We start from the raw sequence: 26,003 nt of genomic DNA on the forward strand, positions 1-26,003 counted from the left end.
CTAAGCCTCCTTTCACTTCTATCCATGTAGATAAGATGGTTCTTAGGACCAGAGCTGCTTTCCTGCCTAAGGTTTCCGCACTCTTCCACCTAGGACAATCTATCACTTTACCCACTTTATAACCTCCCCCGCACCCTTCTAAAAAAGAGGAGAGACTTCACCACCTGGACCCTAAGAGGCCAGTCAGCTTCTACCTGGACAGGACTAAAGACTTCAGGTTGGACGACTAACTCTTCATCGGATATGTGGGCAAGATGAAGGGCAGGGCTGTCCACAAGAGAACGCTGTCCAGGTGGATCATCCTCTGTATCAAGATCTGCTACGCCTTGGCCGAGAAGGAGCCTCCTTAAGCTATTTGAGTTTATTCCGCCAGAGCTAAATCATCTTCTTCGGCTTTAGCTAGAGGTGTTCCTATTGTAGACATCTGCAAGGTGGCAACTTGGTCCTCCCTCCACACTTTTGCAAAGCATTACTGCTTAGTTTCGGAGGTGAGGAGAGATGGCCATTTTGCACGTTTTGTGCTGCAGGATTTTTTGGTATAGGTAGGTGGACACCCTCCTCCAGGAGCCGGACTGCTTGGGGATTCAATTCAAAAGGTGAGTAATCCACAGGCAGATGTATCTATCAGAAGAACAATTTCCTTACCTTCGGTAATGCTTTTTCTGGTGGATACCGTATCTGCCTGTGGATTCCTCACTGACCCACCCTCCTTCCTGTTGTCTACCGTCTTATACCGAAAACTATTTTGGGTATGAAGTCTTGTATTCATTGGCATTTAGGAAATATATGATGCTTGTTGCTAGGAAATGTATGTGTTTTAGAATTTCCAGTTTCCTTTATTTTTAAAAAGTATGTGCATATTTTGTATCCTGTATATACTTGTGGAATGGTGTCTGTTCACCTGTTTGCCTCAAAGGCACGGGAAAATGGGTGGAACTGATGTCAGTACGCCGACACGGTCTTCTTATGGCTTCGATGACATCATGCATAGTCGCAAGCGGAGCCCTGCTATTGTGACGTCCTCGTCGACGTAGGAGAGCGGTGAGAAAAAGTTTCTGTGGCATGCTGAGGAAGGGGTAATTCCAAAGGTGAGGAATCCATAGGCAGATACTGTATGCACCAGAAAAAGTATTACCAAAGGTAAGTAACTTGTTCTTCAAGTTTATTACCACAGCAAAATTGGCATGAGAAAAACGCCTTTTACTTCCTCTCAAACTGTATGTAATAATTACTGTACATAAAGAAACACTAAATCTTCACAAGGTCTGTAACTATAAGTTCACTATACTTGTCAGGTTTCAATCTTTGCTTCTAGTTTTGGTTAAAACCTTTTGATAAAACAAACATGTATGAACAATGTAATGTTATTAACCATGTATGCAGATGCGCAGAACATCATATGCTCTTTATTATCATTATTGAGAGCGGGTAGGAGCATCATGACTCAACGGTCATGCCCCCCAAAACTTTAATCTAAAAATTAGCATACTACTTTTTGTGTGTGTGTGCGCGTACATTACATATTAAATGTGCTCAGGTGTATTTATTTATAAAGCGCCCTGTCACCAGCTATTGGTAGCATTTGCACTCTATATTCAACTGCTAAAACATAAAATTAATGCACCAAAATAAGTCAGCGAATCATTTGCATTGAAAAAGAATATTATGTATTTGTATTTTCTTTATGTAAAATGGCACCATGTATAGATGTTTAATAAATGTGTTTGTTAATAAAGAATTAAGACACTATCTCTACTTATATTGCTGTTTAGGGAACCTCGAAAGGTTTTACTGCACCGAGGATCTACAGGTCTTGGCTTCAACATCGTTGGAGGGGAGGACGGAGAGGGGATTTTCATTTCCTTCATTTTAGCAGGAGGTCCTGCAGATTTAAGTGGAGAGCTCCGAAAGGGGGATCGAATTATTTCGGTATGGTTTAACAATAAACATTTCATAACATGCATGTAAAATAAAAATTTTATTTACACATCTACCCATATTTTTCTTTACATTTAAGATGTAGTTTGTACCATTTACAGTGGATTGTAAATTGTTGAATTAACTTGCCCGTTTTAGAACCTTAAGAGTGAAAGAAGAACCTTAATGACTATATTTATTTCACCCATTTATGAACGATTATTCAAGTTTCACTAGGAAAATACATGCTGTAATGTTAATCCATGTAGTCACTAAATGGTTGAAGAAAAGAAATACTGATGATGTAGCACGCGCTGACCGACTTAAGTGAGAGAGGGCATGGTGGTGTTGGGTGGTAAAACTGTTTCTTTTCTAGAAGACCTTGATTGAAAAATAGAAATACGTGCCACTATCATGAAACTGCATAAATGTGGCTTTTGGCATTTGTTGTCACTTATCTGATAAAGACGTCTAGCCACAGATACCTTAAATTAGAAGTATCCCAGGCGTCAGACTGAATTCAGAGTTCTTTTGTGAGTAGTATCCCTAGACACTTGTAGGTGGCATTGTTTGTCTCCGCGTGGCGGAGTCCATGCCAGAAGTGGCGTGCACAGTGCCTATTTAGGCACCACCACAACAAGCTGATGTTGGTTCTTTTCCTTCTGCACCAGTCTGTGCAGATCCATTGAGAGCTACTCCTAATACTTTTTTGACTAACTTTTTTTCCACTTTTATCAAGGTTTTTTGAGATCTTTGTCCTGGTGTAGCAGGGATGCCCACAAGGAAAGCTGGCATCAAGCCCAGCAATACCCGTCACCTACAGATGCCAGTGACAGGCCCTCATCTTGTTGCCTCTGCTGCGAGGAGCACCACCACGACGCAAAGACCTGCATCGACTACCGTGCCATGCACCTGGCCTGCTCCGCGCCTCCCTGAATTTATGGGATCCGGCACTACACCCGCCTAACTCTGCAAATTTTATGAGGCCATGCGCTTCATGTTTGGGCAGACCGTCCCCACTGTAGTGCCTTCTAGCTACGTGAGTTTGGGAGTGGCACCGATTGGTTCCCCGGCGGTGGGTCCGCCCTAAGCGCCATTCGGGCCTCTTGGATCCACAGATGGATCTGGACCGGTGCCGGTCGTACCATCTCGACCTTCTCAGACACCGGTCCCAATGTCGACCCTACCTGCACCGCCGCCATCCCCACTCTCATCCCAGACTCCGACATGGAGTTGTAGAGGCGTTGCCTGATGTCTATTCCACGCTGACTGGAGCCTTGCCTTCCAGTGCCTAAGGCTTATTCATACAGGCCAGGACTAGGGGAGGAAGGGGAGGGGTCACTGGACCCTGAAGAATACCAGCCCTAGACCCCACCATGGACTCGTGTGAGGAATGGATGGACGCCAGTGGGCTGGACACTTCTACAGATAGTGGCATGATCTCTCCTCCTACCATGGCTACGGAGGAGGGAGCTTCTTTCGCTGTGATAAGGGGAGCCGAGGTCCTGGACCTTAGCCTGTCCTTAGTGGCAGTCAAAACTACTGTCTTGGCAGAGGTACTTCAGCCGAGAGTGACCCCCCCCCCCCCTCTGAACTGCATCTCTCTGGGCCATGCTATCCAAAGGTATGGCAGATGGGAGAGCTGCATCCAAGTTCATGATCAGATGTGGGCTGGATATGACCAACTCGCTAGGCAGAGTGATTTTTTTGTCAGTGGCCTTGTAATGCCACATCTGGCTGAGAACTACTGGCTTTTTAGGGGATGTTCAAGCCTCGCTTGAGGGCATGCCCTTTATTGGCTGCTGTCTCTTCGAAGACAAGACGGACTCCGTGATGGAGCACTTAAAGGATAGCAGAGCTACGATAGATCCTTGGGCCTGTCCATGCCCCCTACCAACCCAAGTCCACCTTTCGCGGCCATTGAAGGGGGCTTCCAGCTTTGTCCTTTCCTGCCATGCCACCACAGCACGCAAGCTCCCCAGCCTGTGTGGCGCCGAGGGCACGGTATCCCCAGACCTTGTGGGTCGGGCAGCCAGTAGTTTGGCCAGTCCAACACGCCCGGCTGCTGCGGCTTCCAGACCTCCTTAGTTCGCCCTCCAGCCATCATACCCACGCAGTGGGAGGCAGAATACGCTATTACCTGCACCATTGGAGGGCTATAACATCCGCTGGATTCTCCGGAGTGTCTTAAAGGGCTGCTCACCCCCCTTTGCGACTACCTTTCTCAAGTCCTTCTCTTTATTCTTTCGTTTACCCAACAGGTCTCTGCTCTGGGCACCTTACATAGCTATCTTTCTGCCAGATCACCCATCCCTGTTCAAATCTCCTGTTGTACATATGTTTTTGTAAGGTCTGTAATACGTTTCCACCATCACCATTCATCATGCCTTAGTTGGACCTTAATATAGTACTCCCCTTTTGAATGCCCTTTCAATATACTTGGATCGCACACAACAATTCCGGGTGGATGACCAGCTCTTTGTTGGCTACATGGGCGCTAAAAAAGGTCGGGCGGTATAGAAACAGGCCATCTCTAGATGGGTGGTTTTGTGTGTCAAAGCTTTATATTCTTTGGGAAAGAAGGAGCCTCCTGTGGGGCTACCTGCTTATTCCACGTGGGCGACAGCAGCTACCACTGCTTTGGGACAGGGAGCCCCCCCTCAATGAAATCTGTCAGGCAGCGATGTGGGCATCTCTGCACACATTCACAAAACACTACTGCCTGGACAGCCAAGTCCAGAGAGATGGCTTTTTTGGTTGTTCTGTTCTCCAGGACATTCTGGTGTGAACTTGGTTTGCAGACCCACCTCTGGGGTTGGTTTTGCTGGGGTATCTATTCACATGGTATGGAATCTATAACTAATTGTCTCTTTCAGATGAACAAGTTACTTACCTTCGGTAATGATATATCTGTAAGGGACATAGATTAGTTATAGATTCCTTACCGCCCCACCCATCCTCTCCGTTCTGCGAACTGACTTCTAGGGTTAAGAATTTCCATTCAGGGCCTTAGTTTTGCGCACCAGTGGGCAAGTGGGAAAGTCGTGTAGAGAGCCAATGTGAGCGTGCGAGGGGGCGTCTAAGTAGCTGCCGCAACGTCATCCCGTCAACCACGACGTCGAACGCGGAGCCGACCGACGCCACCTTTCGTCCCGCAGGGGTACTCAGACGAAAAAGTCTCCGGATCCAGTCTGACGCTTGGGGGTAATTCACAAGGTAAGGAATCTATAATTAATCTGTCTTTTACAGATATATTGTTAACAAAGGTAAGTAACTTGTTCGTTTTCCCTAGTGGAGTTTTTTTTCTATATATTGGTGAAGTCTGGTAGTTCATCTAACAAAGAGCGGATAAACGGGGTCTCGGGCTTGGGATCACTAACTCAGTGAAAAGACCAACGAGGTGGATGTGTTGCCATCATCCATAAGGAGGACATGGACATCACTGTAATGGACTCCTGCAAGTATAGCTCCTTTGAATGTCTCACTGTAAACATCAAAACGAAGGATAACGGGAAACGGCCACTACGACGCGGCTGTTTCCACGCACACCATAACCACGCATGCATTACAACGCATGCGTGGTTACAACGAGAAGCCTTTACCACGCATACCTTTACTATGAGAAACGTAGTAAAGTCATGTGTGCTAAAGTAAAAAAAACAAAATAAAGAGGGGGCTTGGGGGGGGGGTCTCCCCCCTACAAAATAAAAGCGTGGGTTTAAAAAGAAAAAGACGCACCTGTTTGTGAAAGAAAAAGATGTGAAGGAGAACGGCGTCTTAAGAGGAAACGGAAAAACACTTCCGCTTCCTCTTAATGACGTACAACGTCACCACGGCAAAACAAGGAGAGGAGAGGTAAGGAGGAATGAGCGGGTGGTGTAGCGGAGAGTAAAAATAAAAAAGTAAATTTTTAGGGTGAAAATCCGTTAACATGAAAATACCATTTACATGCATACTTTTACAACGAAAATCGTTGTAAAAGTATGCGTGTAAAAGGTATTTTCGTGGTAAAGGATGTGCGTGGTAACTGCATTCCGTTGTAACGCATGCGTGGTAAAGGCATGCGTTACAACGGAATGCGTTGTAAAATCATACAACCACAACGGGAAACGGCCATTAGTTGGTCACCTGCTCTATCACCCACAGGTAACACCCCCACATTTGGGGAACACTTATCCGACTTGATAGCCCACAGCGCTCTCAAAGACACTAACTTCTTAATCCTGGGTGATCTCAACCTACGCTGGAACGAAGCCAACAACACGCTAATTCAATCGCTCAATCTCCTCTGCGACAATAACCTGTCCCAACACTGCTCGGAAGAAACTCGCAACAAAGGAGCGACCTTGGATGCCATCATTGCCCATCGAGACGTAATCACGATTGACAACATTCTTCCAGTGGACTGATCTGATCACCACATGATCTTATTCCACATCAACAAAAAAGTTCTATCCCTGCCTCCTGTGCAAGACACCCCCCCCCCCCAATGGTCCAGAAATATCACCCAGATCCCCCTGGACATCATGGAATAAAGGCTAAAGTTGCTTCTACCCAGCAACAAGGGCCTCTCCACAAATGATCTCATCTCGCTATATAACATGAATATGGTATCCCTGTCTGACTAACTAGCACCCCTGAAACTTAAAAAAAACCGAGCCATTCCGTCTCGATCTTGGTTCGACTCTGACGTCAATGACGAAATGAGACAACTAAGAGCCACAGAAAGACGCTGGAGGAGCATGCCCACTGCCTTCCACCGCAATTAACTCAGAACTATCAGGAAGAAATACAACAGTCATATCAAGAACAAAAAAATCTGTATATTTCCGCTCTGCACTGGACTGCGCAAAAAAGAGACCCTTGGGGCTCTTCGAGATCATCAGACAACAAACCTCCAAAGCTGATACGTCCTTGGGACAGGCTTCTAAAGAACGGTGCAACAACTTCGCCACCTTCTTCAATGACAAAATCTCCAAGATCGAGCGCTCTCTGGACAACAACTGCTCCTCCCCTTCTCTTAGCAGCCCAGCTGGGGTGTTTAGTGGCGCTCCCACTCCCAACATTAAATCCTGGTCACTCTTCCACCCCCATTCCAGAGGAAGAGATAGTCAAATGTATCGCCACCTCTAAACCTTCATCTCACACCCTAGACCCTCTCTCTGCTCATCTCACCAAAAAATGTAAACATTCCACTCTGGTGAAGGATTATAAACCGCTCCCTAAAAACCGGAATTGTTCCTGATTGTCTGAAAGTGGGTCAAGTCACCCCGCTGCTGAAAAAAACAGGCCTGCACATAAATGACCTAAACAACTTCAGACCTGTCTCCAACCTTCCTCTCCTTTCCAAAATCCTAGAAAAATGTGTACTCCAACAATTAACTCAACACCTGAACAATATCAACCTCCTCGACTCCCATCAGTCGGGATTCAGGAAAGGATGCAGCACAGAAACCGTAATCCTCAACATAATTGATGATATTCACAAATCACTGGACTCAGACCAATGCTGCCTCCTCATTCTCCTAGACCTATCGGCAGCATTCGACACAATTGACCACAAACTTCTCCTCAAAGCTCTCGAAGAAATGGCCGGTTTCAACGAGGTTGTCCTCAAATGGTTCTCCTTATTTCTACTCAACCGCTCCCAGAGAATCAAAATCAGATGCTTCGAATCCGACCTTCAACCAGTCTGGAGGGGAGTCCCCCAAGTATCAGTGCTCTCCCCTCTACTCTTTAACATTTACATGGAACCCTTCGCCACCTTACTCAGAAAAGCTAACATCCCTTTTCACCTATATGCGGATGACACCCAAATCTACCTGGAAATTTCCTCTGCCAAAGACATCCAAAGACTCAATGAAACACTAAGAGAAGTGCAACACTGGCTGTCAAGCAACCACTTAAAACTGAACCCGGACAAAACCGAACTGCTCCTCATCTCGAACAAGAGAACCCACAAGTGGTCGAGTGGCTAAAAGAGATCGATGCGCACAACGGGAACCTCACCCTGGCCGATTCTGTTAAATCATTAGGCATCACGCTAGACTCAAAACTGGACATGACCAAACACATTAAGATTTCGGCTAAGAGCGCCTTCCTTAACCTGAAACTACTAAACAAAATAAAACCTTTCATTCCACTCAAGGATCTCAAACAAGCCACCCAAGCATTGGTGCTGTCAAGACTGGATTATAGAAACGCAGTCCTCTCGGGAATAGCAAAAACACACCTTGCTCCGCTGAAACCAACCCTCAATACGGCTGCCAGAATGGTCACTGGAATAAAAAAATGTGACCTTGTCTCTCCTGCACTCAAATAACTCAAGTGGCTTCCAATAGAAATGCGGGCGAACTACAGAACGGCCTGCCTCACCCACAAAGCCCTCCACACAGGCAACCCCCAATATCTGACATCCAAACTCAAAAAAGCAGGTCAAAACAGGAACCTTGGAAGCTCCAAAACCTTACTTCGTATCCCGCTAAAACCACGAAAACAAAAAAACGCGGCTAGATCCTTCGCCGGCAATGCGCCCAAAATATGGAACTCTATTCCCCCCACATCAGAACTATTCCCTCCTTTGCTAAATTAAAAAATCAGCTCAAAATCCTTTTCCTCGATCGATCGCTAGTGATTAGATAGGATCAGTCGGAGTGCTGAAAATGACACTAAACCTCCCTGGGTTGTGGGATAACAAGTCCTTGTAACGGAACTTCTCAACATCTTCTTTACTACGACTCTCATTCAGATTGTCTCACTGTACTGCAATTTGTTCTGTTCTCTTTTGCTCACTTTATTGTAATATGGTCTGCTACCGTTGTTCTGCTCTGCAACGGTTGTTCTGCTCTGCAACGGTTGTGAAGCGCTCCGATACCCTCCGGTCAGGCTAGCGCAATACAAAACTTCGTAAATTAAAAAAAAACAGCACTGACAATGCCAAAAGGCTGGCAGCCTGCACCAAAGCGGTTCGTGTTACCAACACTTACATTCAAAGAAATGCCTTATCCTTTGTCAGTAGAATGTACCATGCACTATTCTGTTGTGTATGTGCTTTAATACACCACTTACAATTCAAAGTTAATCTTCTGACTCCTATTCATAAAACTCTTATAAATCAATCCCACTTAATTCTACTAATGCAGTGTATTGTGGGAAAGAGCCATATCAGCTTCCATGTTGGAGCCCAAAGATATTTTTCCATCATGGGATTTTCTTTCTGGTGCAGCTGGGGCAATTTGTGATTTGCCAGTTAATAACAAACACCTTCTCTTAACCCGTTGGCCGCGATTTCGCGGCAGTGCGGCACTTCCGCAAAACGGACGGGCCGCGTTGGACGTGCGCAGCACCACGAAGGTAGTGCTCGCGACGGCAGCACTTAAGGGGTTAAATAAATCCATAGCTTTTGGATATGACAATTTGTTTTTGTTGGGTGTGTAAATCGACCATGTCTAACTATCACAGAGAGCTGTTACAGAGTGCCTCTCCATGACAGTAATTGTTGTGGTTTAGATGCGGATTACTTTCATTTATTTCATAGCTGGAAATGTTGTTGATGTCTGTCTGTTCCCATGCCTAAAGTTTCATTAACAAATATACAAAATAACACAAAATTTCAAAAGGCAGCCTATAGGCACTTAATATGGCTCATTCATCAATATCTTAGAAAATATTAGGCCATGCCCTGCTAAAATATAATGACTTTTCAAATGGTAGTCGTAGATAGTACTTGCTCAAGGTAACTTTGTGTGTTTTTAATAACTCCGCAAAAAAATTGATACGTTTATCCTATAACCAGAGTCTCAATTCCTATGCATGGTTCATCTGTGACAATGTTTTTTTGTTCAGTACATTGCACAGAGTTGATACTTGCAGGCTAAATATTTGAAGTTATAAAGTAAATCCCTTTCTTACTTTACTTTATTCAGAGTGTATTTTGTTTGTAAGATGCACTTTGTTGATAAATGAAATAGTTCAGTGCTTTATTTGTAAAGGAAAAAACTGTGTATGTGTGAAAAAAAATAGATAAATAGATGTAGTGTTCCACAGCCCAAGGTAATTTACTTGTAGCCATTGTGGATCGCACCACCCATTGCCCAAGCTAGCATTGCCTGGGTTAGTGCTGCTTACTGCCATCTCACTTAAAAACATTTGGACTATTCTAGATCACCTTCCTATATAAATATGGAATTTACATGATTTTTTTTGCTATTTGTTTATGGTATTAAACACTCTGCTGATTTGCTTTGTTGAAAAATAGAAAGACAGAGCTACAGTGTGATAGAGAAGTCATAAATAGGCGATGGTCTATCGATATATTTGCCAATATGGAGCACCAACAAACAGCACAAATTAAGCACTGGAACAGTTTTTCATGAATATAACCAAAATTAAGTTGCCCCATTGTAGAAAGGAAACATCCATTCTTTGTAGTGCCTTCTAACCACGTACAGCCGAGGATTAAAAGTGCATTCTGGTCATTTCAGTTCCTAAGAGTTTTGACGGATACTCCTATTTTCACACTGTAGGTCAATGGTGTAGACCTGAGGGCTGCCACGCATGAGCAGGCAGCAACAGCCCTAAAGAATGCAGGCCAAGATGTAACTATTGTTGCACAATACCGTCCAGAAGGTAGGACACACTCCATATACTTTTTTACATTGATGTCATTTGTATACATTTTCGCTTTTGTTTTGCTTGTTCTGTTTCACTTGCATGCACATCATGCTTGCTAACTACTTTCAGTTTATTAAACCTCTTTCACTTGCTAAAATGCATTTTTTTTTAAATAATTGGACTTTGTGGTTCAGTACTTTGTACCTGATCTTACTCTCAGCATGCTTGTCTCACTTGCTGCTGACCCCCACATGCACCATGGAGATAGCCGGAGGTGGGCATGAAAAGATTCAACTTTGCTAAATAGAGAGAGAGTTTGCACATAAAATGGCAAAATGTTTTCATTCCTTGATGTTCCTTTCCTTAAGTTCATATGTTATTCGCTTTCATTAATGTTTTTTAATAGTTTTGGCTTTCTTTAAATGGTGTAAGGACTTAAATACCCAGCTAGATGTACCAATGCTTCTCTTTCCAGATTTTAGACCCTCAAAAGGTTTCTCCACTTCATAGTTCTAAAGAGCTACCCATCTTTGACCCTTTAACATATGTCCTTCCTTTAGGCTGCATATATTTATTTTACGGTGAAGTAGCAGCTGTTGGATGGAAGTCTACTGACACCTCTGTAAATGAAGTCCCATAACCTCTGGCAAAAGAGACCTGTATTGGAATAGCCATATTCTACCATTAACGTAGTTCTTGGCTTATGGCACCATATCTTTAGGTCAGGCAGGGAGACCCCTTTAGTTGTCTTGCCAGCCTCATGTAATAAAATAAAGCCAAGTTCATGGCCCTGAAGTACTAAGGGGACGGCCCTCTCTTGAGAAAAAGCAGCTTGAGAGAGTTAGTGACTTTGAATATCTAGCCTTAAAGTTATTGGATAGCTTGTCATGGAAACCCCATATATCAAAGATGATTCTGGAACATAAGCAGTTAATCAGGTTTTGCCAAAAGAGCATTGTCCTCTTTCACTAAACTGGTTGCGCAGGCCCTGCATGTGAATGGTGCCAAAGTGGTGAGCCCTGTGATGTGTGGGTCAGAACTATGGGGTCTTGAGCAATTGGAGGATCTTATTAGCTCAAAAAACAATTCCTTAGGAGCTTAGGGATGGTGCCCCAGTGTACCCCCTGCTTCCCCTCATGCTGGACATGGGTAGGCATTCAATCACCACCAAGGCTAAGTTGCGTCCCTTGTTGTTCTGGCTAAGGGTTAAGTCAACCCCCGAATTATTGCAGTTTGCCCATGCTTTAGGGGATGTAAGCTGCAGGGATACGTGTAACAAAATTAGTTGGTTAAGAGGTGTTAAGAACTTGTTTATGGCTATTGGGTTTGGGGATATCTGGGAAATCATCCACCCCTCCCTGCTTCCCCGGAAAAGTGAAGTAAAGAAACTTTATTGGGAGTGTGTAATCTATGGCAAATTCTGCAGTGGGGTAAGGAGGAAGCTTACTCTAGAGTTTATGGCCCACACACTGGATCGACCCCTTGAGGGCTACCTAGACCTCATAGAACTCCCAAGGGACAGGAAATTATATATCCATTTTAGGTTTGGCACCCTGCCCCTGCATGACTTCACTGGAAAACGGAATAGTGGCCCAGTGTCTACAAGAAATTGCCCTGGTTGTACAAATTACCAAGAAACTTTAACCCGCTGAATGTTTGCTTGTCTGCTGTATGCGATGCCGAGGAAAAACTGGCTGGAGTCCAACCGGCAAACAGTTGGGAACTAATAACCATAAGGATGCGCTGAGAATTTTTAAGTCTGATGCCAGGCCCCTGTTTGCATGTGCGGTGGCGAAGTTTTTGGGCCAAATGTGTGTTATTAGGTGTAGGGCCCAGAGGGTGAATGACAGTTGATCCTACTTAATGGTTTTGATAGGTTATGTGATCTCTAGCATTTGAGGAGTGGTGGTTTATACAGACAAAATGTAATGTATTACACTGCAAGTATTTTACTGTTCCACTGTACATTGTATTTATGGCCATTTTTATGTAACACTGTTGGCCGGTTGTTATTAGTTTTATTAGAGCTATGCTCAATTCACGTCTTTTATTGTATTATAATGGATACATGTCACAATTTGTATGTTTGTAGTGGAACTTTTATGATAAGATTGTCGAAATAAAGTAAACTAAACTGAAAAGTACAATAGGTGCTTATCTAAATAGACAAAGGGGCTTTGGGTAAGCCCTGCTTATCCATTGGTCTGTTCAACTGTCATTCCATTTTGCTTCTATCCACTCCAGAATGGTGCAGTGGATTGGCCCACTTAAGCATTGGCGCTCTTGTAGTGTGAGTGACAAACAGAATTTTACCTACTCACATGTGCACTTCAGCCTAACTAGAAGTGCTGACACCGTCTAGTGGCTCTTGTAAATGAAGTCCAGTCACCTCTAGTAAAAGAGACCGCTGACAGGATACCCACCCTCGACCCTTTTACTTAATTACTGGTTGACAGCAGAATTTCTTTATTTTGTGAAGCAGTAAAGGCACCCACAGATGATTCCTACTGGCCCCTTGTGTAAATTAAGGCAGTGACCTCCGGTAGAAGAGAACCTTTTGTAGTTATTTTTTATGGCAGATATTTTAGCATTTTTGTGATTGTAATGTTGATCATGCATACCAGGATGTGTCAAATGGAAAAAAGGGCCTGCAATCACGCTAGGCTATTCAGATATGCAGCAAATGTCTGGCTGACTTGGTTACTAATCTATGCAAAGTTCAATGATGGGTCTTAGTATGCCTTTTTTATTGCGTGACATTAGGTTCCCCTGAGGCTGGAAGCTCCTCGTTTGACAATACCCTGCCTTTCCGGACTCAGAGCTATTGATTTAGTGTCTCTCTGTACTTGGGTTGCAAGATATTCAGCTTTTAAGATTTCTGCTCTAATAACTGCAATGTGAACACTGATAAGTAAAACATTAATGCCCCTTCTGTTGACTCTTCAGGGGGATTTTGTATTCAACCTGATGGTAGTGTTTTATATTCAGAACATCGCAATCCTTACCTCAGTGTGTGGAGATTGAATTGAACCAACTGATGGATTCTGATGTTTCTTCAGGAGTGCTGTCCATCAATCTTGTTAAGGCCCTTCCACCAAATCCTTATGTTCAGGCCACTGTGCTAAATGTTTTGCCTGGTAGGAGGAAAAGCCTTTCGACACCCAACAGGCAAAATTCTGATGTTTTGTTGTCTATTTTATCTCTGGCCCAACAAGGCTTTGCTATGAGGACAGTACGGGTTACCTAACAGATCTTTCAGCATTTTCTACTTTATCTAGTCAACCTTCATTGTTCTAATCACAGTTGTGTTGCATTTTAAAAAGTCTCATCTATGTTCCATGCTACTTCCTTCATTATATCTCAGTAAGACCTTGATTTAGTTGGAACATTTACGATGTGTGCTACCTTCGAGCTTCTCCACAGCTGTATAATGAGGCTCTTGACTCTAGAGACAGTGTTCTTATTGCCATTGTTTCTGTGCACCAGTGTGCTACAGGCCTTGTTTGTGTGGCCTCCATATACTACCTGTCAGAAATGGAGTAAATAATTTGAAAGGGGGCACCCATACTAACTCAATAAACTCACTCTTGGTGTTTCCTAAAACATTACTGAGAGAATCTCCACTCAACCCCTTTTAGCTAAGGCGCTGGACATCCTCAGATGTACGTGCTATGTTCAAGCAGTACCAACCATTGTAACGTACGGAACACAATAACATTTCCAAAAGCATTTTTTTTTAAATAGCGAAAAATGTAATGTGCAAAAAACACCAAGATCTTCAAGCTAGTTTATGGGGAACCAGCAGCCTTTTTTAATTTATTTTTTGCCTATGTTTTTTTTCAATTGTAAGGCAAACACCAACTAGAAAAAGTGAAGCACTATGGAAAAACAACAATTTGCGTTGGACCAGGACCTAGGTGCAATTGCAGCTTGACCATGATGGGACCGAGGTCAGCTACATCAGGCGGGTCTCCTGGTTAAAGATTTTACCTTCAGACTTGATCTCCAACTGCTGCGAAAGCATCTTCTGGTCCAGTATTTCTGTGCCAGCAGGATTCAGGGGCCCATGAGTCCTTTTGTGAATCCTCCTCTTCAGCAAGATTCAAGAATCCGAATGTCAGGATACTTCCAGTCAGACACATTCTTCAAATGGAGTGTACAAAGGTCAATGAATGTCCAGAGGAAGTGCTAGTTGAGATGCAAGATCTATCATGTTCACTACCTGAAAATTAGGGAAAATTTACAATCCAATTTATTTTCTCGCAGTCCACAACCTCCTTTTGCAGCTTTTCCACTTTGTCTTACTGTAAAATTTCCTAGGAGCACCTGTTTCAAGAGTTTAACTACCTACTGTGGCTTGAGCCTAACTGTCTAGGAGGGTCCTGGGGCTGAATATGGGAATTTCTTCTTGGCATCTCCAATTCAAAAGGAAGGGTGCTAAAGTTTCCCTTTGTTCTACCAATGGTTTCTCTCCTCTCCCAGATAGCTAATCCCTGCTATGTGGCCAGTGTTTAACATCCAGTGACCCTTCCTGGTCCCAGAGACAAGTCATTGTCCTCTGAGACAGAATTGTTAACTCTTCGAGCCATGTGTGTGTATTCCAACTCTGGATGTATGATAGATGGCATAACTGTGCCAGGAGAAGCCCTCACTAGCAACTCAAAATCAAAAGAGGTAGTGCTAAAGCTGGCCTTTGTTCTGGCAACTGCTTCTGCCCCCTCCCAGTTAGCTATTTTCTCCTATATGGTCAGCAGTTAACAACCATTGGCATTTCCTGAGCACAGAGGCAGGCTGTTGTTCTTTTAGCCATAGTAATTAACTCTCCTTGCCAAGGATGTGTATTCTGGCTCAGGAGGTGTAATGAGTGGCAGAACTGATTTTGTCCACTTATGGTTAAGGCTGCCTAAAGTAAATTTCTACAAAGTTAAACCTGCTTTCACTATTAAGTTGCATTTAAAAAGCTGAGCAGGAAATCACTTTAAAGCATTTTTCTAGTCTGTTCCTGAGCAGAGGTGGAAAATAAAGATTGTAATCCTGCCTAGGCTTATTAAGGAAAAGTCTAGCCAGGCCTACAGAGTAGAATGGCGTTTGTTTTGTATTTTACTGTGGGGGCCCACTAACCCAATATGTAGTGTGCCCTATGTTTTTTATGTATATGCTCCCTGGTCTGTGGGCTTAGAAGGCAATTCACTGCACATTTTTAGAGGGAGTGCAGGTTCTTTAATACAGTTTAACAGCGGTAAGTTCTGCAGCGTTCTAAAGCCTGCAAATCTGGACATGCAAAAATGGAGTCATGTCTTTGACTAGCATTTATTTGGAAGCTTAGGAAGCATGCATCCTTTCTTCTAAAAGTGGCGTCAAATTCAACTGTTGGGCATTCTGTCACATTCACAATGTTCTTTTCACCACCTCATCCATGGACTGCATGAGTTAGACCTCCAGCGTGACCTTAGTTTATCCATTGATAGAACTATGAATCAAGAGGTTGGGTCCCCAAGTAGAAAGAAAATAAAAGTGAGCCAGAAACAGACCTCATCAAGATGGATTGCCCTTGCCTCATAATGTGTTGTGCTTTGGCTATGAAGGGCTGTTCAAAAAATCAAGAGGGGGAGAATGGACCACTTGTCCTGTGTACCAGGGTCAAGTTTGTTATTGTTCCGTCTAAAAAAAAAAACTCATTCACGTACACAAGATTGGGGTGGTATATCTTGGTTCTCCGCCTTAACGTAACGTTACAGCATCATCATAGGGTTTATTTTGAGAAATTGCTGACCTCCACCTGGAGGAAGACCAACTGGTATTGTAGTAGGGTCCAGAAATGAAAAAAAGTGAAGTGTCCTTGTGAATTTGATTAAAATTCCCTACGACACCATAACAACAGGTACTTTAATGGATTAGAGGCTTTCGTCAGGACCGGTGGGCGACTACTAGAAGCAGTTAACTCACCACTCCTATTGTGTGGAGTCAGGTCGGGTCCCGAGGCACCATGAACAGAGCCAGTTCAAGTCAGAACTAAGCTCCCATCGAGCAGGTCCACAGAGCCTGCCGGCCCCCCCAGGAAGGCCAGAATGGGAAAATTGAGTTACAGGTACAATTGACCTGACTCCACACAATAGGAGTGGTAAGTTAACTGCTTCTAGTAGTCACCACAAGGTGCTACTACACACCCACTGGTCCTGAAGAAAGCCTCTAGATGACCAACGAGGCTGAAACATGTCGACCACCAAAAGTGCTGTAGATTAGTAACTTGATCTACGCACGCACCACTTTGTTTTTATTTTTCCACACCACCAAATCCATTAAAGTACCTGTTGTTAGGGTGGCGTAGGGAATTTTAATCCACTTCACAAGGGCACTTTTTTTCATTTCTGGATCCTACTGCAATACCAGTTGGTCCTCCTCCAGGTGGAGGTCCGCAATTTCTCAAAATAAACCCTATGATGATGCTTTCACGTTACGTTAAGGTGGAGAACAAAGATATACAGCTCCAATCTTGTGTACGTGAATGAGTATTTTTTCTGACGGAACAATAACGAACTTGGCCCTGGTACACAGGACAAGTGGTCCATTCTCCTCCTCTTTTGATTTTTTGTATTGATGTATGGAAGCCGAATGGACCATAGCTTCTCCTTCCTGATTTAACTCTATGAAGGGCTATTGTCAGGATGAAAGCTGCCACTAAAGCCCTGACTCGTGATATTCCAGTTCTGGACATTTGCCAAGGATCCACATGGGCATTTATCCATAATTTCAAGGGGCATTATTGCATCGATTCCCACGTCTATAGGGAAGGTCATTTGCCGTCTTCTGCCTACAAGACTCTCTGGTTTAAGTTCACACTTCAGACCCACCTCCTTGCAGAATGCTTTGCTCTGTTACTGATTTACAAGGTAAGGGATCTAAAGTTTGAAGTATCCATCAGAAAAATAACTTACTATCCTTCAGTAATAATAGTAATCTTTTTTGGAGGGAGAATTGATAGGTGGTGATTTACTGTCTGAGAATCATGGGTCATGTCGTAGACTATCATTTTCCGCAGACAAACTGCTGCTTAGGATGCGTGCATCCTTTCTTCTGAAAGGGGCATCGCCTTTCCCTGTTGAGCAGTCAGTCAAATTGTGCCACTGAGAAAAAGATGTGGCATTGGAAACTGCAAACCCACAGTTTAGGAGAGCAACTTTAATTTGATGGGTGGTTAGGAGGTTGACGGTATGAGAGGAAGTGATTGTTCTAAGATTACTTGTGCAAATTGATCTCAGAATCTGCTTGGAGCATCTAGTTCTGTATATAGTGAAAATGGGGTGAACGGTGGCGTGGAGTTTTATTTTGCATGACGATTTGGAGGTTCTGTATTGTTGCCTGTTCGTTCTGAGGTGTTAGAAGTGGTGTGTGTGGTTATGCTCTGGAGTGGGTATGTCATATGATCTTTTGCAGGAGTGGTATGGAGATCTGTTACTGAGATGAGAGGATATGTGGGCACATTTTGGAGAATCTGAATTTTAATATTTCATGGAGGTGATCTAATTTCAGTTTGATGCCATGAAAGTTCCTTCATGGTGGGTTGGTGAGAGATTTGTGTTCTGGCCAATTGTAGGGGTCAGTAGTGCAGTAGCGAGCATGAAGTTGCACCTCTAATGAGAAACGGAAATCGTGATGATAAAGTCCATCTAAGATATAGGTTGTGTGCTGTTTTGGTGAGAGTTGACGGAGAATGTGATGTGGAGCACAGACTACCGGAATATCTAGTGATAGAGCAATTAAGGTCATTGTTAGCAGTGATGTCATTGTCTGGGGTGTGTTCATGACTAATGAGAAAGCTTACCAATGGGTCATTGACAGGAGGCGGGCCTTTGTCAGAGTAGAAGTAACGGGGTGTAGTTCAGGGGTCTCCAACCTTTTCTATAATGAGTGCAACTTCTGATAAAAATAGTCCCGAGCTACTAATGATTTTGTAATTGTTACATTTATGAGCACATCAAATAAACCCTCAAACACCCAGATGTATGTCACAGCATTGAGAGACAAAATACCGCCTGCCACAATTTCGTATCCAGAATTCTGATTACATAGTATTGTAAAGGTACTACTACATAGGTATGTATAGATTTACTTTTCTTAGCTCCATTTATGTGTACCTTGTAGAGATATACAACAGATAGCTGTAGAAATATTGTTGAGAAAAATAGATGTGTAGTTAGAGTTAATAACATAAATATGACTATACTTGCCGTTATATACATGCATCCATCATAATGATGTGGTTGTCGAAAATATGGATAAACTTTTGGCAGACTATTTAAAATTCAGTATTTTGATAGTGCACAGATTACCCCAAAGCATAAGAGAGGGATATCAACAGCAATGCAGGAAAAAACATTATCAATATAAAACAACTCCACATGATTAATGAAATAACAGCGATAGCAACAAAAGACCAGTGTCACAAAGTATATACTAACAGCTATATATCTTCCAAACACACCATGAATTATCATTCAAAGAGCTACTTTTAAAAAGTTTTTGTTACAATCATTTTTTTTCAAATATCAGCATAGCATTTTCTCAAAATAAGCATTTTTCTATTAAATATGCCCTTTTTATTTTGAGTAAAAAACACTAAGATTTTTTTTCCTTTTCAGACACACCGTATGACTAATAGAGTAGACCTTGCAAAGTTACAAATCTCAGTGTGACTTTGCAAAATTGAGAGTGGGAACAGCTGGTCTTGTTATAAGTCCTGCAGCCTGTCACAGTATGTGTGTGTGTGTAATCGTATTAACCTGCCATTGATTAGACTTGATGCCACTCTGGTGTTCCAGAGAAGTGTAGTGCTGCCTATTTCAATGTAGCTAAACCCTCTGAATTGCATACTGTGCTGGACTGTATTTCTGTGAGATACTTCCAGGGTACTGTCTAGCTACCATTATGTTGGGAGCTATCCACCCATTGGGAGACCCGAAATAATGAGCTTAATGCTGGTATTCTAGTTCCAGACTATTGTCAGTTTTTATGAAGTATCTTAAATGATGCTTTCTCTGGCCATTATGGAAGCTTTTCTGAACGTGAGGGTATTAAACAATGTGAAGTAGATGCGTAAATCAAGATCATTGGATTTGATCATGACCTTCACATTTTCATATAGATTTATGTTATGATTACATTTCTGGTTGCAGTAACCTAGGACGATATATTGTTTCTGGGGGAATTTTAATGTTCTTTTAGACTGTGAAGTAAGAGCAGCGAGTATTTATTCTGACTAGTTTGTCAGTGAAAAAGAGTAGGTTAGTTCTAATGATGTCCAAGTGTTTCAGTGATTAAAGTTTCTGTATCCGCAGTCAGGTCTTAGTGTCTGTGATATTTAAAGATTATTTTTTTCTGTAAAGGTCAATGTGTAAAGAGAGGTTCTGAGGTGCTTCAACCTGGCTTCTGAAGTGTGATCTTGTGGACGGAACCTTTTGCTTTAGATTTGGTGGGAATAATTGGCTGAAAACGTAGTGGGGGAGCAAAAATCACAATTTGAGGCAAAATTACACAAAGGATCAAAAATCGTAATGTGAAGCAAAAACGTGGGGCGAAACACATGTAGAACTAGACGCATTTAAGGGACAATCACAATGAGGAGCAAAAATGTATAAGCAGCACATAAGGGGCAAAATATGTGTGGAGCAAAAAGACCTGTAGGAGCAAATCACATTTAGGGAAATCATGAAGAAAGTGGGGGTGCGCCAGGTAATGTAGTCCAAACACTTTCGTAGTTTCAAAATCTTTATTTCAATATATTCTTTTCTTTTTTTCCATAGCACATACAGCTCAGCCAATATGTTTCTTTCCTACAATAGGAACTTCATCAGGGCTTTATTGACAGTAAAGATCTAAATCCATAAGCCTTGATGTCCAGTATATAGTCTCCAACTTATTCTGCTGGATGATGTGGGAATCCCCAGGGCATCATCATACCCAAATTGGTAACTTCCTACAGGTCCTTACAGCTAGCTACCCACGCATAAAATAAAATGATTGAGGCTTATGGATTTAGATCTTTACTGTCATTAAAGCCCTGATGAAGTTCCTATTGTAGAAACGAAACGCGTTGGCTGAGCTATATGTGCTATTGAAAAAAATAAAAATATATATTGAAATAAAGATTTTGAAACTACGAAAGTGTTTAGACTTCATTACCTGGCGCACCCCCACTTGCTTCATCATTTAAGGATCTGGAACACAGAGGCACCACCTAACGGCTGGTGCTGGAGAGTTGGTCCGCAGGACTTTAAACTAACGAAACAAGAGTTAGGTGCAGACCTACAAGTCTGCCGTTGCGTTTCCCTTTAGGGAAATCATATTAAGGATTAAAGTGGAGTAAAAGCACCAGTGGAACAGTGATCAGAAAGAGAATGGCATCACAATTTGTGGTGGAGGTGGTCATTTTGGAACAAAATATATGTAGCAAGGAAACTCCTGTTCCATCCATAGGGTTCAGGTCCGCATGACACACTTGGATAGCACAATTGGAGATTTCAATCTTGAAGCTTTAGGCTCATAGAGGTGGCGCCCTATCAGAACGTTTGGACTGCCGTTGATGGTGGAGACAGCTGAACTGCTACAAATATGTCTAGACGATGCCCATAGATGCTGGGAAGCCCTTGCAGGAAGAGTGTATGAATGGGGGTGGGGGGCAAGTTGGGCAGGCTACTGCATTGGCTGGCCACTAGGGAACTAGCATTGAGGTTGGTTCCCAATATCATTGATCCACAGGGGCCCCAAAAGGCCAAGGCATGGCCGCCTCGTCTGAGAACTCTTATGAACTCCTGTATGCTGTGAGGCCTCGCCCTTCGAATGAGATAAGGAGTATCCTCATGGCAGATATCCCCTGCCTGTTCTGACCCCCACAGAAAGAGAGGCCTTTGAACAGACACTGACAATAGAGAAACTAAATGGTGCCCTAACAGAACTCAGCCCGGGTAGAACCCCAGGCCTGGACAGGTTCCCCACGGAATACTATTGCAAGTTGCATACACTCTTTCTGCCCCCTCTCCTAAATATGCTTCTAGAGGCGACTGATCTTGCCCACTTTTTGCCTGAACAGGACCTGGCCTCTATAGTGGTCCTGCTGAAACCTGGCAAGCCGCTGGAACAATGTGCTTCTCACCGACCTATTTCTCTCCTTAACACAAAGTTAAACATGCAGCTAAATTACTAGCAAGGCGTCTGACCCAAAAGCTTGACCACCTAATCCACCTGGTTCTCTTCCAGGGGATCCTCCTCAATAGTCATAAGCATTGGAATATTCCCGCCGTCGTCAACCCGGCGACTATCGGCGTCGAGGACCATCACACCTCCGCCGTCGTCAACCAGGCGACGATCGGCGTCGAGGTCTAACCCCTCAGCCCTCGTCAACCGGGTGACGATCGGACCAGACCTTCATCATCGTCACGACGTTCGGCGTCGAGGAGCGGCTCACATCGGTCATCGCAGAGAGCCCAAGATCCTCCGCCGCGACAACCAGGCGTCGATCGGCGTCGAGGAGCAAATCTCCGTCGACGTCTCGTAGGCGTTCGGCGTCGAGGGTGACCAATACCCCTCCGCCGTCGTCAACACGGTGACGATCGGCATCGAGGACTAAGACCCCTCTGCCGTCGTCAACCCGGCGATTATCGGCGTTGAGGACCATCACACCTCCACCGTCGTCAACCAGGCGACGATCGGCGTCGAGGTGTAACCTCTCCGCCCTCATCAACCGGGTGACGATCGGCGTCGAGGACCAGACCGTCGTCGTCACGATGTTCGGTGTCGAGGAGAGGCTCACCTCTGTCGTCGCAGAGAGCCCAAGATCCTCCGCCGTCGACAACCAGGCGTCGATCGGCGTCGAGGAGCAAATCTCCGTCGACGTCTCGTAGGCGTTCGGCGTCGAGGGTGACCAATACCCCTCTGCCGTCAATGCGTAGACACTCTGCGTCGAGTTTGACTGCTCCGCCGTCGCCCCAGCGGCGTTCGGCGTCGAGGGTTCTGTCGTCGGCTTCACATCGCCGCTCGACGTCAAGACATCTCCGATCCTCGCATCGCTCACCGCCTAGGCATTCGACGTCGAGGCATCAAGAGCGGGCTGGGTCGACGTCGAGGAACTCCGCTTCAGGAAGAGAATCAGTGATTCTAGTGACGGAATCAGCCTCCTGCCACTCATCCTCGCATTCGTCTGGGCGAGCCGCTTCAAAATCTAGAAGCCCTGCACGCAAGTCACTTTTGAGGGACCCGTCTTCTGCAAATGTGAGGTTGTCCCCTAGATGGAATCTGCCATTGGATCATTGGCGGGATTCAGGGGCTTTGAGACGGATGCAGGAATACGCCAGTCCAACACACGGGTCTCCGCTTCAGAGACTAGTGGATGAAGTGGACAGACGCAGTCCTCCCAGAAAAGCTGAAAGATCACCTGTAAGGAGGCCTACTAGATCTCGTTCCCCCTGAAAGGGAGGAACGTTCAAGAAGATCACGCGATAGGAGGCACAGTGCTCATCGCAGGAGTGGGAGGACACCATCTACTTCTTCTACATCCTCTACCAGATCTTCCAAGAGGGATTACTCTCCCACACTTTCGGATAGCCCTATCTCTAGGGTCTCACCGGTTGATGACATCAACACTTTTCATGATGTTCTGCAAAGAGGAGCTCTAAAGCTCAACATTGAACTGTCTGTTCCACAAGTCACTACGACAGTGATTTTTGAGACTCTTCACCAGAAGTCTGCTTCACGTCCTTTGCTGCCATTAGTTCCAGGAATTATGGACCCGGTCAAAGATATATTCCTGGCTCCAGCGACCATTAGAGCGGTGCCGGCTCGCATCCAAAAAAAGTACAAGCCAGCTGCCTCTGACCCGGTCTTTGTCAAGTCTGATCCTCCTGCAGACTCAGTGATCGTAGCAGCAGCACGAAAAACACACTCGGTCAATGCTACCTCCTCAGTCCTGCCAGATAAGGACAGCAGATCACAGGACTCGTGGGGTCGTAAGTGTCACGCCTGTGCCGATCGCGGTCCGGTGGTTGGCATTGTTGGAGCCAGCAATGGTTGACAAAACACGGAGAGACACCGATACGCATGCGCGGAGGTCAGCGCATGCGTGTGAATAGTATTTAGTCCTTCCTCGACATCTAGGAGACGCTTCGCGTTCCATCCGGGTTACGTCGTGGCTGCAGTTCTTCCTGGTCACGGTGGTGGCGGTTGTCGGGTCTCGTCGGGAATCCTATCGGCGTTCTCAGTTCCCCGCAGTTTCCTAGTCTGATTCAGGTATTCATACTCGGTACCGTTTTCTTTATGTACGGAGGCTATTGTCAGGTGCCTTACTTTTTGGTCCTTTGGTAGTGACCATTGTTATGATATTGTTGGTATCGTTTTTGGGTTATTGTGCCTATAAGGACAGTGCAGGGTTTAGAGCGCTGTCCCTTGATTTATGTTTTGGACTCTCTATAGGTTAGAGTTTCGTTTCCAGGAAATTACTTAGAATGACCTCACACAGGTAATCAGAGTTAGAAATCTCTGATACATGATCTTTTGGTTTGGTCTGGTTCACAGCAGTAATGCATATATATGTATTTTAGGGTCTATGACGCAGCAGTGTTCTCTATATTCTGATGTGAAGATAACAGAAGAATATCTAAGGGCATTTTCCACGTAGGAGATCCCCACAATATAGGCACTGGCATTCAACAAGCAGGTACACACATGTTCCTCCAGCTTTTCACGCTATTCACTTGAAGTATTCTCACTAAGGAATATACTATATATTTACCTTCCAGGCATTCCCAAACAGTATTCTCCCTATCTCCCTTTATTCTGTGATGTGAACAGGACATTGGAGAATCCACAAATACTCATACTGTATAACGAACAGGTAGTTTACTACTTTATTCACTATCATATATCCATAGAAACATAGGGATTGGTATTAACCTCTATTTCTTGCCTCCTAGGGAAAGGTTAACAGAAGTCTCCTGGTCCCCTGAAAGGAACACCTTACCTGCGTCCAAGACCCTGTGTTTCCCCGCCTTTCCTTGTTTTGTTTCCCTGCTTTCCCCACACTGACATCACTTTCTGTTACCAGTTATAACATATCATTGGTGCAGAATGAACCTGTGAGGGGGAGTTGTGGACATTACGTCAATTCCATGGTGTTTCCGAGGCAACTATTTCACAAGCTTGACCGAACGCGAAGCCTTTTTTAACTTTGCCGCCCAAGCACCATGGACGTGACGCTAGGCGATTTAGCTAATATGATGGGAAGCCTACAATTAGAAACTCAGGCATTAGCTAGAAGAATAGATAGACTTGACAGAGATGAGGCAGGTGGAGCTTCTGGTTCTCAGAACCCGGTCATACAAGTGGTCACCCCCTCACCCCCTATACCTCTGGCCCCGCCTGAAAGGTTTACAGGAGACCCTACTAAATGCACAGCGTTTATAAGCCAATGCCAACTACACTTTGTGTAAAACAACTTATTTTCCCTCAGATCAGGCTAAGGTAGCTTTCATGATTTCCTACTTAGGAGGTCCCGCTGCCAATTGGGCTATACCCCTGATTGAAAGAAATGACCCGATGTTATTAGACTATGAGAGGTTCAGGGGCGAATTTCGCAAATTGTTTGACAAACATACATTCACACATGCAGCCGATACCGAATTGCTCCATTTGAAACAGGGTACTAGAGATCTACCTACGTATATAGCTACCTTCAACAGACTAGTAGCAGAAGCCGGTTGGCCTCATGAGAAACGTAGCGCTTTATTTTATAAGGGGCTACGTGAGGAGTTAAAAGATGCTTTAGCTCATGTGGTTGAACCCCCTGAAACATGTCCTGAGTTAATTGATTTAGTGGTGAAATTGGACCACAGATTAGGAGAACGAAGAAAGGATAAGAACAGATTCGATTGTAACAGAACATTCTATAGAGAAAAGAAAAATGAGCCTGAATCGAGTTCTGTATCTACTGACAGTGTAGAACCAATGCAAATTGGAAGCATTAAGGGTCCCTTGAGTGAAGCAGAAAGACAGAGGAGAAGAGACCAGAAACTATGCTTATATTGCGGAAAAGCCGGGCATTTTCTGAGGGAATGTCCCATCAAACCAAAACAAAGCAAGAGATCGGAAAACTAGAGGACCCGAGGCCAAAAGAGGCTGAGGCATCGGGTCATTCCGGATCTATAGTCTCCTCTCTATCTCCTACTCAAAGCCATTTCTATGTACCTTCTTTGTTGCAATGGGAGCATCACTTGATAGAAATTCCCATAATGCTAGACTCCGGGGCTTCTGGGAACTTTATGGACCTACACTGGGCTCAGGAACATAATCTCACCATGGTCCGGAAAGAAATAGTTGAAGTATTTACCATAGATGGGAGTTCTTTAAAGTCAGGTCCCATTACACATGCTACAGATACCATCACAGTGACACTAGCGGAGTCCCATAGGGAAAAACTCCAATTCGAT

At 44.2% G+C, this 26,003-nt stretch overlaps 1 protein-coding gene across 14 annotated transcripts in view; it reads left to right on the top strand.

The window, feature by feature from the left end:
• Positions 1-26,003, top strand: part of DLG1 (discs large MAGUK scaffold protein 1) — a 1,315,748-nt gene that overhangs the window by 995,395 nt on the left and 294,350 nt on the right. For all 14 annotated transcript variants that reach the window (XM_078666465.1, XM_078666467.1, XM_078666469.1 and 11 more), the window contains 2 exons: positions 1,773-1,929; positions 10,443-10,545. In XM_078666465.1, the coding sequence (XP_078522591.1) occupies positions 1,773-1,929; positions 10,443-10,545 (260 nt within the window). The remainder of the gene's footprint in view (positions 1-1,772; positions 1,930-10,442; positions 10,546-26,003) is intronic.

This window comes from Lissotriton helveticus, chromosome 11 (genome assembly GCF_964261635.1).
Source record: "Lissotriton helveticus chromosome 11, aLisHel1.1, whole genome shotgun sequence".
In the NCBI taxonomy this organism is placed as follows: Eukaryota; Metazoa; Chordata; class Amphibia; order Caudata; family Salamandridae; genus Lissotriton; species Lissotriton helveticus.